This window comes from Leopardus geoffroyi, chromosome D1 (assembly GCF_018350155.1).
Source record: "Leopardus geoffroyi isolate Oge1 chromosome D1, O.geoffroyi_Oge1_pat1.0, whole genome shotgun sequence".
Lineage (NCBI taxonomy): Eukaryota > Metazoa > Chordata > Mammalia > Carnivora > Felidae > Leopardus > Leopardus geoffroyi.
In genome coordinates, this window is record NC_059329.1 from 37,915,597 (window position 1) to 37,931,886 (window position 16,290).

The 16,290-nt window shown below is 37.0% G+C and overlaps 1 protein-coding gene across 3 annotated transcripts in view; it reads left to right on the forward strand.

The window, feature by feature from the left end:
- The window catches only part of MTMR2 (myotubularin related protein 2), a 116,258-nt gene that overhangs the window by 31,615 nt on the left and 68,353 nt on the right, over window positions 1-16,290 (forward strand). For all 3 annotated transcript variants that reach the window (XM_045483558.1, XM_045483559.1, XM_045483560.1), the window contains one exon: window positions 8,659-8,764. In XM_045483558.1, the coding sequence (XP_045339514.1) occupies window positions 8,659-8,764 (106 nt within the window). The remainder of the gene's footprint in view (window positions 1-8,658; window positions 8,765-16,290) is intronic.

Below are 16,290 nucleotides of genomic sequence, written 5' to 3' on the forward strand. Positions count from 1 at the left end.
AGTTTCCCTCGATTTAATTGTGCTGTCCTTGTCCATTTGCAGACTTTTTCTATAGTCCATCTCTCTGTGGTTTATTTACACGTTCGTCTGTACCTGTGCTATCCAGTGCATTCGCCATTAGCTACCTGTGGCCGTTGAGCACTTGAAATATGGCTAGTCTGAATTAAGATGTGTTGTGAGTATAAAATCCACATCCGATAGTATGAAATAAAGAATGTAAAGTATCTCATTAATACCTTTTTATATTGACTACATGTTGAAATGGTAAAGATTATCATTGATGACATCATTAGGTCTCTTCCAGTGGGACTCTTCTGTCCATTTTAATACTTTTTAGAACTTCATATCTTATTTTGTATAGAAGGAAAATACTTTTTTTGTTTTGTTTTAGAGAGAGAGAATGCACACAAGCACATGTGTGAATGGGGGAGGGCAAGACAGTGAGAATCTTAAGCAGGCTCCTCGCCCAGTGTAGAGCTTGACCTTTGCTCAATCTCATGACCGACCATGACATCATGACCTCAGCTGAAATCAAGTTGGACGCTTAACTGACTGAGCCACCCTGGGTGCCCCAGAAAAAAAATACTGTTAAATCAGAAATCTTCCACTTCAAAATCCAAGAGAAACTCCTTTGGTGACTTTCATCTTCTGTGACCATCAGTTCAGGGTTGCTTCCAAAATACAATATAAGCCAGGGCAGCTTAAATCACAGTAATTTATTTCTCTCAGTTCTGGTGGCTGGGAAGTCCAAGATCAAGTTGCTAGATGATTCAGTCCTGACGAAGGCCTTCTTTGACTGGCTTACAGGTGGCTGTCTTCTTGCTATGTCCTTGCGTGGCCTTTCCTCCTTTCCTCAGTGCATTTATTGTTTGGGGATGGGGTGGGGGAGGGGAAAGACTGAGGCAGGTGAGGGATGCAAGCCTTCTCTCTTTCTCTTCTTATGAGGCCACCAATCTTAAGGGAATAGGACCCCACCATTATGATCTCATTTAAACTTAATTACCTCCTGAAAGCCCTATCTCCAATTACAGTCACACCAGGGGTTAGAACTTCAACATAAGAATTTGGGGTGAGGGCACCATTCAGTCCTGAGTGATGACAGGCTTCATTTTTAAATGGCATTGACAGTGTCAACGCGTGTGCTTCTATAGCGATGGTAATATTCATTTTTAAAAATACTTTAGCATAACAGTGTCCAAGAGAAATAATTTCTTATTTTGTAAATACCAGATCTTTAATGTTAGTTCCTGCTATTTTACTCCCTTAGCAAATCTTTGGTTACAGTCACTGGGGGAATTTATATTCTCACTTGTAATATGTCACAGCTGGAATAGTATTAATGAGAGGTGACCCAGCAGCTTTGCTATTACGAATGTATTTATTCAACTAATCTGACTTGGGGGATAATACATGTTACATGTACAGTGATATTCCTTTGTCATAAATAATAATAACCAACACTTACATGTGCCAGATATTCTTTTTCAGACATTTTACATGTTGTATTGAGAGCAAGGAAGAGGAGAAACTATCTGTGCTAAAGAAAGAATCTTGGAATAATATACAATAACAAAAGTATCTGAGAGGAGCTTGTAAGTGAGTAAATGCAATAAAGTATACAGGTCTTATGATCAAAATACATACAGTGTACAGTAAAGGGAGATGAATGGGGCAAAGTGGGCATGGAAGTGCACGGAGGCCATTGCAGGTAATGTCAGCAGGATTAGCAAAAGACAGAGGTATGAAATTGCTAGAAAATACAGGGAATCTGCAAGCCATTCCCAATGACTTCAGATGAGTAAAAGCTATCGCTGGTTATATAGAACAAGGGCCAGATCATGGAAGACTTCAAGTGTTATGTTAAGGAGTTTGGGCTCGATTTGAGAGGGATTGAAGAATCACTGAAAATTTAAGTTGGGGAATGATACGATCAAATCTCCAGTTTTGAAAGGTCACTTTGGTATTCGTTTGGGATGCTATATTGGGTGTGTAGGAGAAATGAGACAGGTGATTTGCTATAGTCCAGGTAAGAGATGTTGAATTAAAAGAGTAAAAATTAGGATGGAAAAACGGATGCATTTGAGATGATAGGGAGGTAGACTGTATACAACTTCGGATTGATTGGATGTGATGGGTTGCTGAGCACTGCTGAGCACTTATGTCCTAAGGGGCCCCAGTTTGAAGATTTCTTCTATTAGTAGCCAAGCTTTAGCACAGGCGAAGACAGATCATTATATTGATTCAAATTTAGGGATTAACAGAGCAGTGATGGCCAATGGATAGGATATAAGGTGCTGAATATTTGCCAAAGAGATTTTAAAATATTGCTATACATTTTAGGTTGGATAGGGAGGCAAGTGAGAGGCAAAAGGAGAGCAAAAAAGCATGAATGATAATGACAAATGGAGGGGTTGAGGGATGAGTTGTCCCCATTGTGTTGAAGATTAGATGAAGGGAAAGTTAAGACAGTGAGATTTCTGGAAAGGATACCATCTGTCTGTGGACAGAGATTGGTTTCCTTGTGTTTAAGATTACCGAGACTGCGTAGTTCCCAGAACACCCTGATGAAGTCCAGGGTGTGACGAGAGAAGTGCATTGCTAAAGTGGGAATGTGGGTGAGGGATGTAGGAACTGAGGAGTTTCGAGACAGGTTGTCGCTGGTTTATCCTTGTGGACCTTGAAATTCCCATGATGATGGCTTTGCAGCAGAGAGAAACTCTGAAGAAGAGGAAGTAAGGCAACTGAAAAAAAGTTCTTAGTGAGTGACGAGGAGTAATGAAAAGGTAGGTGGATGACAGTAATAAGGAAGCTGTATAGCCAAATGCCAGGAACCTCAGAAGGAGCCTTTTACATAGGAAGGTGGAGAGGTAATACTAGTGGAGAAACATGGGAGTGGAGCTGGGAAAGTGCTGGTTTCACCTTCGGGTTTTGTTAGATGTGGGGGAAGAGTGTCTAGAAAAGGCTGCAGGGCAGTGGGTTCCCGGGAGGAGGTGTCAGCAGGGGCACAGAGAAGGAGGGAGAATTCTATTGAGGATGTGAGGCAATCAAGTCACTCTGGGATACAGATTCTGGTACAAAGGTTAGGAAGCGTTAGTAGCTGAAAGAAGACCTGAGCTGGGAGAATGGACAGAGGAAGCACATAGTCCAGAAGACCTGGCATTTTTGAAGAGAGGCTCAGGCTGACAGGGGCGGCAGGAATGTTCGGACAGACTGCAGTGAAGTTTGCGGGCCTAGGAAAACCGAGGACTAAAGTGGTGGTGGTGGTTACTTGATGAGGTTAGCAGACTGCAGTCTTTGCTCCAAGTTCAGATGCCTTGCCAATTACAAGATTCTTATCCTCTAGCAGCTTATAATTTAAGAAAGAGATGGCCACATAACCAAAGAACTCTAGTCTAATGTGGAAAGTGTTAGGTGTGATTATAGAGTAGAGGCAGAAGTCTGTGAAAGTGTAGAGGAATGGGACTTTAGTTCCAGCTGGAACACCAGGGGAAGACTTCTTGGAAAGCTTGCTTTTCAACTGGGTCTTAAAGAGCAGGTAGGATGTTAATAAACAGATGGGGAGAAAGAGACGTTCTGTTTTGGAATAGTGTGAGCAAAGACATGAATTCAGGGAAATAAAGAGCTTGTTTGTGGAATGGCTCATAAAAGATACACAAAGAAAGTTGGACTTCAATATGGAGCAAAGGAGCAGTGGAAAAGAGTAGTGGTCGTTAGATTGTATTATACCAGTGGCCCTTGACGATCAGAAGCACTCGTAGAACCCATCTGACGGAAGAAAAGCTAACTGAAAATAGAGCTCTGCATTTTAGGGTATTTATGGCTGCCTTCAGTCTGAGTAGCTGTAAAGGGCAGCACTTCCTGTTTATACCAAGAGAACTTTTAATGGTTCTGGGGCGTGTGTGTGTGTGTGCACGCACGTGTGTGCCATAATCACAAGAACAGCACTAGGATATATACCCTACTGTGGTCTCCTCCAGCCTCTCATTACTTGCCTGGGGATTGAAACCTTTTGTAAACTGGTTATATTGAAGTACACATCAGTGCTGCTTTACATATAACATTGTGCATCATAGTATCTTCTCTGAAAGAAGTTAATAATTAAAAGCTGTTTGCCACACGTTTGCTTGAAAGACTGATTCTTTGAATCCGAGACTACAAGTTATTAGTTGCAGAACTTAATTTTTTTTTGTTATTTTATTTCCCTTCGATTTATTTGCTTCATGCTTTGGCTTTAAAGAACCATTTGCTTTCTTAGTGGGACACGCTATTATATCTTCTCTGTCAGAATTATTTTTTCTGAGTAATATACTACCCGTAGTTCCAGATTGGTTTATTGCCTTTAATTTTATCTGTTCTCTCAGAAGGTCAACTATGCATAAGAAGTAGTACACATTTGAACTTGGCCAAAATAGACTTTATGAGGTGTTGCTATATCATTTAGAATTGTATTTGGCTGTATAGAATATAAAACTCCATTGCTGTGATTTAAGAAATTGAGCTTCATTTTTTTTACATAACAAAATTACACAAGTAGGGAGTTGGTGTGGATTCCGCTGCTCAGTGATACTATGAGGACTTTCTGTTCTTCCCGTTGTTTGGCTCCTTGTTCTCAGCAGGCCAGCATGTTGGTCATGTTTACAAGATGGCAGCAGTATTTCCAGGCTTTACTTTCTTGCTCCAGGCAAGACAAAATGGGAAAGGTTAAGGACTACCCTGCTGTTTCTGCTCTCCTTTATTAAGAAAATAAAAGGTTTCCATAACCATTAGCATGGTTCCTCTTAAATTCACTGACCAAAATTGTGTCCCATGGTTCTCCTAGGCAGGAGGGAGCCCAAAGGAAGCTTGTTATGTTGGGCTGGGCACATACTGCCCTCATCAAAGTCAGGAAAAACAGAGGTTCGTATGTACATGGAGTAGGCAACAAATCGTAGCTCTCAAAATACTGTGCCAAAGTTTGATTATTTTACCTGTTACTTTAATACAGATGGTATTTAATTAATCAGAAGTTGGCTACAACAACAAAAAAAAATAAAAGAGGAGGAAAGGAAGAAAACATTCTCAGTCTGTCAATTTCTCTTTCCTTACATTATAAAAAATTAGATAATAGAATTTCTTATGGCTGCTCCTTTGTGTAATATTATAGGTTCTTGGGTGTAAATAAATAACCACAGATCATACCTTGAAATAGTTAATAAAATAAATATATGTTTGCATTTGAAAAAAAATATTATGAAGTGCTTCCACTGGAATACCGTTTTTAATACATTTAAATGGATTTCTTTTGGGAGAGATGATTTTCACATTGTATAAATATACAAAAGTGTTTTGCAGATGGCATGATCTTATATGTGGAGAACTGTAAAAGCTCTACGAAAAAACCGTTAAAACTAATAAGCAGATTCAGGAAAGTTACAGGATAGAAAATCAACATGCAGAAGTCAGTTGGGTTTCTATTTACTAACAAACTCTCCAAAAGAGAAATTAAGAAAACAATTCCATTGCAATAGCATCAAAAAGAGTAAAATATTTAGGAAAAAATTCAACCAAGAGGTTAAAGACTTGTACAAAGAACACTATAAAACTGTGATGGAAGAAATTGGAGACACAAATCAATGGAAAGTTATCCTGTGTTAATGGATTAGAAGAATTAATCTTAAAATGTTCATGCTAACCAAAGTCATCTACAGATTCAGTAGATATTTTCTATAAAAAAATTCTATTTTCTATTTTCTCTATAAAAATTCCAGCAGCATTTTTGATAGCCTGAAATCAGTGTGTAACCACAAAGCCCCAAAATAGCTAAAGCAGTCTTCAGCATGAAGAGTAAAGCTGGAGCCATCATACTTCCTATCTTCAAACTGTACTACAAAGCTGTGGTTATCAAAACAGTATGGTACTGGCATTAAAAAAATAGATACATTGACCAGTAGAGCTGGATAGAGAGCCCAGAAATAAAACCACACACATACAGTCAACTTATCTTTGAAAAGGGTGCCAAAAATGTATAGTCATTTTGTTAAAAATGGGTATCCACATGCAAGAGAATGAAACTGGACCCTGATATTGCACGATACATAAAAACCAACGCCAAATGGACCAAACGTTTAATTTTAAGATCTGTAAAACTCCAAGAGGAAAATGGGAAAGGCTCCTTGGCATTGGTCTGGAGAATGGTTTCTTGGATTTGACACCACTAGCACAGGCAACAAAAGCAAAAGTAAACTAGCAGGATTATATCCAATTAAACAGTTTCTCTACATCAAAGGAAACAACAAAATGAAAAAGTGACGTAAAGGATGTAAGAAAATATTTTCAAACCATGTATCTATCTGTTAAGGGGGAAATGGGGAGATTCTGAGCAAAGGGACAACGTTTTAGATATACAGTGAATAGTTCAGGGACCTCATGTATAGCCTGGTGACCATTGTGAGGAATATTGTATTGTTTACTTGAAATTGCCAAAAGGATAGATCTCAAATTCTCTATACACACAAAAAAGGTAACTGTGTGAGGTGATGAGTGTTGAAATTAGCTTGATTGTGGTACTCATCTCACAGTGTATACATACATCACATCATGTTGTACATATTAAGGCATTGTACCTACACTATTTCACAATCACGCCTCAGTAAGGCTTAAAAAAATAACAGTAAAAAATGAAGTGACAGTTTCTTTTGGAGGAGATGATTTTCCCATTGTATAAATAATGTACTTAAAGGCAGGTTTATGGTGGACAAATTTTAAAACAAAAACAATTTTTTAAAGTTTGAGACACAGAGTGTGTGTGCACATGCAAGCAGGGGAGGGGCAGAGAGAGAGGAAGAGAGAATCTTAAGTGGCTCCCCACTGTCAGCACAGAGCCTGATGTGGGGCTTGAACTCAGGAACTGTGAGATCATGACCTGAGCTGAATTCGAGTCGAATGCTTAACTGACTGAGCCACTCAGGCACCCCAAATGTGTTTTTTAAGTATCACAATCTCAAGATGGATTCTTTTATCAAAATCTAATGAAAAAATTTTTACTTTTGGTGTGAGAAAGACTTTTAGTATGTTGGGAGTGAAGCTTCAGAAAAATATATTTTTTAATCAGAACTTTAAGCTTCAGTTCAAAGTGCCTGAAATTTCTCCACCATTGGTTTTTCTTACTTTGAATAATTTTAACTTTCTTTTAGTGATAAGAGGAAATGATGTAAATCATTCAGTTTTTGGCATAGGTATATTTTCACTGTGTTTTGGAATTTAACAAACATAATACATGTTAACAGTATACATAGGCACTGAAGTAGATTTTGTGGGAAAGGAAGACCCAGCTCTCCCTTTTGGGGTGATTAAAATGTAGGAAAATGTATATGCCTTAGGTCAGTATATAATTGGAGAATAAAAGTAGAGCGTGATTACTTAAGGTAATGGAAGAAGAAGACAGGCTTGTTTAAAGCATAGAATTTGATTTAGTGGTGAGGTAAAAGGTGCAAAGACAAGCTCCTCTTTTTGTCTTTAGCTTCTGTTCTGCTTATCCAGCCCTGTTGAACTCTTTGTAGTTTCTCAGAGTGTTCTGTGTTCTTTGATTATTCTACACCTTTGCAGTGCTTTTTGTTTTTGTATGTTTTTGGAATTCCCTTACTTGTTTTTCAGCTTGGCAATTTCCTGTCTTTCAATAACATCTCCTCTGTCACATCTTCCCTGATCTTCCTGAGTAAAGTTAGGTTCCTCCTTCTCCTTTGTCCCATTTTCCCCGTTTCGGTCTCTCTCTTTGTGTTTGTAATGTGTTAACCTCGAAGGTAAAACTATCAGTTATATTTCCAGCAAAATGGGTTTATTCAGAAATGACAGAGAATTGCAGTTTGAGACATGCAAGTTATGGCAAAACCATAGGCAAGTCCAGAGAACAAAGGAGAAGAATGAATTCTCTTTTATATGGAAAAGGGGGCTTTAGGAGGGGCTGTTCCAAACAGGAGGGGCTGTTATAAACAGAGAGTCCACTGGAGTAAACTGGGTTTTGAAGTGTAGTGTCTTTGATTGGCCTACTTGTGACAATCACTCTTTGGCTGGGCTGTTGCCAGGCAAGGAGATCATCTTCCTCCTACTGGGGTAGTAAAGGATAGGCTTCTTCTGTTGGGAATTCAGAGGGCTGCAAGGAGTGGTAGGGCACGAGAGTTCCACCTTCTGGCCTCCCGACTCCATTTTAAATGAGGCTTCCTTTATTCAGTTTCACAGTGGCCGGTGTTCTTATCACCACGCACCATTTACTTATTTGTCTTTGCCACCGCTTGTGAACTTCGTGAACATGAGGATTATATATTTATCTCCAGATCCTAGTGCCTGGTGTAATGGTTTTGCACATTGGATCATTCAGTGAGTGTTTATTGGATGAGTGAATGGATGGTTGAATGAAAAGAAAGAATTAGCCCAGAGTTTATTTGGGAGTACCAGGGAAGTCTGTTCAGAGGAAATGTGGTAAGAATACTTAACCCTGCAGGTATGGAGAGTTTGTAATTTACCAGTATTCGGAGATAAGATTGAATAGGCAATGTAGGACAGGTTGGCAATGAAAGTTTTAATACATAATGGAGTAATAATTAGTAAAATTTCTGAAATCATGTTTTAGAGCTCCCCTTTTTCAAGTATGTTTTTCAAACACTGTGCTTTTGTATTTTGTAGTGCTTCCACTTCTCATTCAGAGAATTCAGTGCATACAAAATCAGCTTCTGTTGTATCATCGGATTCCATTTCAACTTCTGCAGAAAACTTTTCTCCTGATTTGAGGGTATGTATGCTGCTTTTATGTTTTGATGTATCTTGTTAGCTGTTTGTTGCCAACACTATGAGTATAGCCTTGCATTAAGTACACAGGAGGTCTTGATGGAGCAGCCTCCCAAGACGTCAGTCTTTATAAAATATCCCAGAACAGCCCAGCAGATTTGCAAGTCTTATTTATTTGCAAAACAAAAATGTATAATTTATTTCTACATTTGATAACTTTTTAGTTCTTTGCCAAAAGATACTTAGTGGATTTTGTTGTGGTATAAAAGATTGTCACGATTACTCCCTTGCTGATGGCCAATAATAGCTAACATTTTATTGAGTACTTACCATATGCCAAGTGTCCTTCTAAATGCTGTAATGAAATGTCTCTTGTAATACTTCTTTCAATTCTGTGAGGTAGAGACTATTTTCATTATCATTCTGCAGGTAATAATAGCTCAGAGAGATAAATAACATGTCCAAAGTCTCATCGCTAATAAATTCTGTGGCTAATATTCTAGCTCATGTAGTCCACTTCTGGAGCTAAGTCACTTAAATACTATGCGATAGTTGCTACACATCTCGCTATAGTTTAAATACTCTTCTATTTGTTCAAGGTCTTGTTGCTATGAAATTAATCACATCAGTGATATCCCGTAGCATTTTGTACGTTTTTGGATTCATCTGCTTTTCTACAACTGTTTATCTATGAATGATAGAGCAAATGAATTTCATGTGCAGTGCCGACCCTTAATGCTTAGAATCTTTTTATTCCGATCAAGTGGCTACTTTCCCAGTGGTTATACTTCCAATTTTAATGAGAACATTGTTTACATTAATGAAGTCATTTGTTGGTGAGCATATACTGATACTGTATCTTTTCCTTATATTTCACTTTCAGAACAGAATCCGACAAATGTAAGAATGTAGGTTATAAACGTCTGTAAAGACTACTGCTTATTTGTCCTTATCTATCTTTTGTGAAATGTCAGAAAATAATAGCTTGAGTATGACATGACTTTAAATATCACTAAAAATAATAGAGATTTATCTTTATAATCTGGATATTTATTGTGCTAATTATGAAGGCTTCATAATATTGTATTATTTTGACACATAACATACATTTAAGGCAGGGTTCATCATTAATAATACGGGATATAAATCCATCATTCCCTGTCATTATTTGCTACTTAAAAATACATGTTATATATATATATATATGTATATATATATATATGTACATATATATATATGTATATATGTATACAAATATATATATATACACATATATATGTATATATGTATACAAAACAAAAGTTAGGTGTGTGTGTATATATATATATGTATACATGTATATATATATATATGTATATATGTGTATATATATATACACACACCTAACTTTTGTTTATTCATTATGTTAATGCAAATCCACTGTGGGCCTATAGGCCTCTTGATAATTTTGAGTTTTTTGGCCAACTTCTAGGCAGATTGTATTAGTTAAAAACACCCTTTGTTTTTAACTTTGTATTGTGACTGATAAAGAACTCAGAAATGAGAGAAATGTCACTTAGGCTTCTTGATATACTTACATTATTAATATTACATTCTACCTGCTGTTTCTTGCCTGAAATAAAATACAAATACATGGTTCAGAATAAACCATTTGTGTGTTCTTGTGAGGATTTAGTTAAACTACTTGAGTGGGTACATATGTGAATTGCATCGCTTCACAGGATGCTGACAGATGGCCTCTGCTGTCAGCTTCTTTGCAGACAGGTCCCCTGTCATTTCCTCACACACCATATGTATTATAAATAAGAGTGACTGACTTACATTGGAACAAATGAGGGTCATAATGTTAATCTGTATGTTAAACATAATTTATTTCTTATTCTTTTTAAATACTTCTTAAAATTTAGAGCAGTTTTGGATTTACAGAAAAATTTCAGAGATAGTGTGGAGTTCCTATATACTTGACACTCCGTGTCCCCTATGAGTAATGTCTTACACTTGTATGGTACATCTGTCAAAAATAATGAACCAATGTTGAAACATTGTTATTAACTAACGTCCATACATTTTCCAAATACCCTTAGTTTGTACCTAGTTTTCTTATTTTTGTTTTAGGATCCCATCTAGGATATCACATTACATTTAGTTAGTCATGTCTCCTTAGGTATCTCCTGGGTGAGACAGGTTTTTAGACTTTGTTTTTGATGATCCTGACAGTTTTAAAGAGCACTCAGGTGTTCTGTGGAATGTTTGATATTTTATCCACTATTAGACTGGGGTTATGTCTTTTGGGAAAGAAGACCACAGAGGTAAAGAGCCATGCTATCAACATGATTTATCACTGTTGATGTTAACCTTAATCACTTGTTGGAGGTAGTGTTAGGATTTTCTTTGCAAAATACTTTTTCTTTTCTCTTCTTTTTATACTATACTCTTTGGAACGAAGTGCTATGCACAGCCCACGTTTAAGCCCACCTTGCTGTCAGTGGAACATCTACATATTTTTCATAATTCTTCTACATGGAGATTTGTCTCTTTTCTCTCATTTATTGCTTTATGCAATCATTTATATCAGTATAGACTCGTGGATATCTATTGTATGTATATATTTTTAAATCTTTTGATTTTTTTTAATGTTTATTTCTGAGAGAGAGAGAGAGAGAGCACGAGTCGGGGAGGGGCAGAGATAGGAGACTCAGCATCTGAAGCAGGCTCCAGGCTCTGAGCTGTCAGCACAGAGTCCGATACAGGGCTCAAACCCACAAACCATGAGATCATGACCTGAACCGAAGTTGGACGCTTAGCTGACTGAGCCACCCAAGCGCCCTTCTATTGTATATTTTGAATTGCAGTTCAGTACTACTTTGTTGCTCAAGTTGTTCCAGCTCCAAATTAGGAGTTATTTCAGTCAGATCTTGTGTCCCTTTGACATATTCCCATCGTGTTTTTTTCTTCTTTTGTTCTGAGCTGTTTTAGTTTACTAAGGAAGCACTACAGGATGCTCCAGGCTCATCTTGATATTTCCTAAAATTATCCATTTCCCAAGGAGCCCAGGTTTCTTTTTTGGAGAATGGTATTGGAAACCAAAATCTGGGCACTAGGTGTGCTTACTTTCTTATTTCATTTTATAACTTGCCAAAAAGGAACAAAGCTCTTTTATTTTCTTTCTGAAGCAAAAGATCATTTGCATGCATTTTATTTGGAGGTAATATTGCGGATAGGGTGATCACACATGCACATCTGTCTAGAGTAGGCTTATTTTATGCCTGTTTTCCCTTCAGATTTAATCTTAGACACAAATGTCCTGAATTATTGACTTTCTCAGTACTATGGGGTACCAAGGGTATCTTTTGAATTTATACATCACCTTCATGACAGTAGGAATTATCTCCATTAGTGCCTTATGAATTTAGCATCTTTCACAGATAGAGGGTCCCTCAGAATTTTTATGAGGTGAATGAACTGTACTTTCCATAGTAGTGTGTAGGCTGCCTGTTACCCTATTCCCTCAGTTTTGTTGTTGTTGTTGTTGTAATGTTTTTATTTATTTTTGAGAGAGTGCAAACAGGGGAGGGGCAGGCGGGGACAGAGGATCTGAAGCCGGTTCTGCACTAACAGCAGCAAGCTTGATGTGGGGCTTGAAGTCATGAACCATGAGATCGTGACCTGAGCCAAAGTTGGATGCTCAACTGACTGAGCCATGCAGGTGTCCCCCTGTTCCCTCAGTTTTAAAGATATGTTTAGTTGTTAGTCTTCTTTTCAGGTGGGGAGGGAGAAGAATGATTAACATTACATCAAATGTTAGTATCCTTTAAAAAATGCAGCCCAATTTCGGGTGTGTGCTCTTTTCAGAGGTGGGATGGGAAAAAGGAGGTGCTTCTAATACTTGAGAAACATCCAGCTTGCTATTGATAAATATGTATACGTGCCTCATCTCATTTAACTTTCACAACAATCCTGTGAGACAGATATTATTACTCTGTTTGGCCAGTGAGAAATCTGCTAATTCAGAAGAGATGAATTAAGTCCTGTGCTTAAAGGCACACAGCTCAGTGTTGTCCTTACGCGGTCTCAGGTTGGTCATATTCCTGTACAGCACATTACCCAGAGAGACTGTCCTTCCAAGACTTGGCTGCTCTTTTCGAATGTGCAGTGAGATTTTCTTAAGTAACAAGGAATGTCTTTAATACATTTTTTGAGGTAGTAATAACAGCTTTCAATATTACTTCCTTAATACATGAACATTGCCTTTCTGAATAATCAGAAAACGAGGCTTTTTGTAATGAAAATCTGATCTCCCCTCTCCCCAATTTTCTTAGCGGATTGATATTTTACTTTCAGTGTGTATACCTTTACTGGCCATAAGGTAGGAGTGAGCTGTTAATTATAGGTGGACGCTAACTGGAGACAGCTGCGTGCTGTTCTCTGCCTGATCGCGGTGCGGCTCTACTCACGAGGTGAAGGGCTTGGTGCGGAAGTGATGGAAATCATCATTCACAGATGATCTGAAGTTGATTAACCTTTAGGCTCTGAGTTCTCCACAGAACCTCAACCATTTACCCCTGCCTTAATCTTTTTAAAACTCCTTTGTAACAGCTTCTAAATAAGTATAAGCAACACCGTGCATTGAAAAGCTAATCCAATTTCGTAAAAAATCTAAAATCACATTGCATAAGTTTTCTACTACAGGTGACACTTGCCTGAAAGGATAGTGTGTTACTTGGTCCAGAGGTGAATGTGAGAGCTTCTGTTAAGGATTTCTTACTGAAACAAGATTTGTTGCTTCTGCGCCAGTAAAGAAGGGGAAATTAGAGGACGTGTGGAACTGTACTAGACATCTCAAACTTGTATTTATCCACGTGCATTTCTCTTTGTATTTTTCATTTTTAGCCCTGCTTGTTGTGGAAGAAGTCAGATACAGATAAAATCCAGTACATGTGTTTCCAAAAAATTGAGCACAAATTCAGCCTTTGTAAATTGAATCATGCTTCCTCGTGAATAATTGTAGAGTGTGTTCTCTTTGCCTCATTTGCTTTTCACTTTGCAGTGAAACTTATTTAATTAAAAAAACAAAAAAAAATAATTTTTTCCTACATTTTTTCCCACCCACCCCCCTTTTTTTTCTCTGCCCCTCTTTCATACAAAAATTCTAAAGCAAATCACTTTTTTGTTTTTAAATAAATCTGCAGTGTTTAAAGTTAGGCTTTCTTTAATAAGAACATACTTTTAAAGTTTGACACGTGGTGGAATTAAGAACCTAGGAAGCTTGGCGTCTGTTTGGTTTATTTGCTGACTAAAATAATTTCCACGAAATATAGGATTTTAAGATTCAAACCCACAGCTCTATTTATTTATAAAGTGCAATTTGTATAGCATTGGGTTTTAGTTAAAGTAAGTTCCTTAAATGGTGGTAATTAAAAGATAACTTGAAAGTCGGGCTATGCAGCATTTTTTTTTCCTTTGTGATGGATGTGATAGGGCACTTATAAAAATGTTTATCTGTGATCCAAAATCAAATATTGAAATGGAATTGTATTTTATGTCTGTTATCCCTTTATTTTAGAAGGCCCTATGTTCTATATTATAAACATGTATGTATATATATATGAGGTAAAAGTTGTAAAATTCTAGGTTTTGTTTTTAGTCATCTGCCCTTATCTTACAATATTTAATAGGCTTAAATCAAGTAAATTTGATTATCTTTTTAAAATTTGTTATTCATATTTTCTTTATGAAACAAAGGTCAGAGATAATTGGATTATTTCTTATCTAGAATGTGTTCATGAATGTAGTATTGATATGTTCTGAAAGTATGCACATGCAGCCAGAATGAGTTACAACTCATAGAACAGATGTTAGATAGACAGTCAATAGTTGTCTATCACATATAATCATTTCAGTAGCCAGAGAAAAAAATGATTGAAGTTAGCACTTACTCATGATTAACACCACTACCCCTCACACCAGCATCAACTCTTGAGAACCTAGGAATTGAAAAGAACAACTTTAGCCAGATGAAGGATACCCAGCAAAACTCTATAGTAAGCCTTATACTTAGTGGGGAAATGTTAGAAGCGTATCCTTTATATGGATACAAGAAACCTGATGCTAGAATTCCTAGCCAGTGAAGTAAGAAAAGAATAAGTTATATAAGAAATGAAAAGAAGAAAGAAAGCCTTTTTTATTTACACATGATTGTCCATATGGAAAATTTAGGAAAAAATCTATATGTAAACCGCCAGCTCTGTTGCTGGATACAAGATAACTTCAAAAAGATAAATCATGCTTCTGAACCTTAGCAAAAATGTTTAGACAGTGTGATTTTAAAAAGATTTCCAGGGAGCCCCCGGGTGGCTCAGTTGGTTAAGCGTCTGACTACAGTTCAGGTCATGATCTCACAGTTAGTGGGTTCAAGCCCTGCATAGGGCTCTGTGCTGACAGCTCAGAGCCTGGAGCCTGCTTCGGAATCTGTGTCTCCCTCTCTCTCTGCCCCTCCCCCGCTTGTACTCTGTCTCTCTCTCTCTCTCAAAACTAGATAAACATTAAAATATTAAAAATAAATAAAAATAAAAAGATTTCCAGTCACAGGAGCAACAAAATTACATTACTGAGGGATACAACTACTAAAAGATGTACAAGAACTTTATGGAGAAAGTTATAAACTTTGTTAAAGAACTTAAATCTAAATTAATAGATGAGTAGACACAATAGCCTGGAGATGTCAAATATTTTTACTATATGTTTGTTACTGCAATATAATTTCAAACCAAATTTAAAAGTTTGTCTTGCAGAAGTTGGCAGCTTGATCCTAAAATTTATATGGAAAGGTAAAAGGTCAAGATTACATAAGAGGAAAAATGAAGAGGGGGGATTCACGTAATCCGTTGTAAAGCTAACGTAATTAGGACAGGAATAGATGAAGGAGACACATAACAAAGTTCAAGAATGATATTTTAGCAGTTCTGTATATATGACAGAGATGGTATAACACATCAATGGGGAAAGAATGAACTGTTTGGTAATCAGTGCTGAATTTGGTAATCAGTGTTGAAATAACAAAAAGTTCACACATACACAAACAATGAATTTGTTAGATTAAAAACCTAAAATTGAAAATGAAAATTTTAAAATTTTAAAAGAAAATATGTGATAATATCAGTATAGCTTGTATCAGGAATGAATTTGTAAATAAGACCTAAGAATATTAGCCATAAAAGATTATTATTCAATAAAAAATAGATTTTAAAAGTTTTATTTATAGAAAAAATAAAAAGTTTTATTGTGCTAAAGTGGTAAGTAAGGACCTTTTCTTGTTTATTGATTATGTTTTTCTGACCTCTGTCTTATATTAAGCTCTACAAAGGCAGGAACCCTGGTTACATCCCTAGTGCACAGAATAGTGCCTGAATAAAGATGACTTAAAACAGCTATTTTATACTTGCGGCCCCTTGCAGCCTGGAGTTCCCTGGGGCACTGGAAACCTTTGCCCTCTCATTTGCTTTGTTTCATTGGTGGAAAAGTATGAGGAGC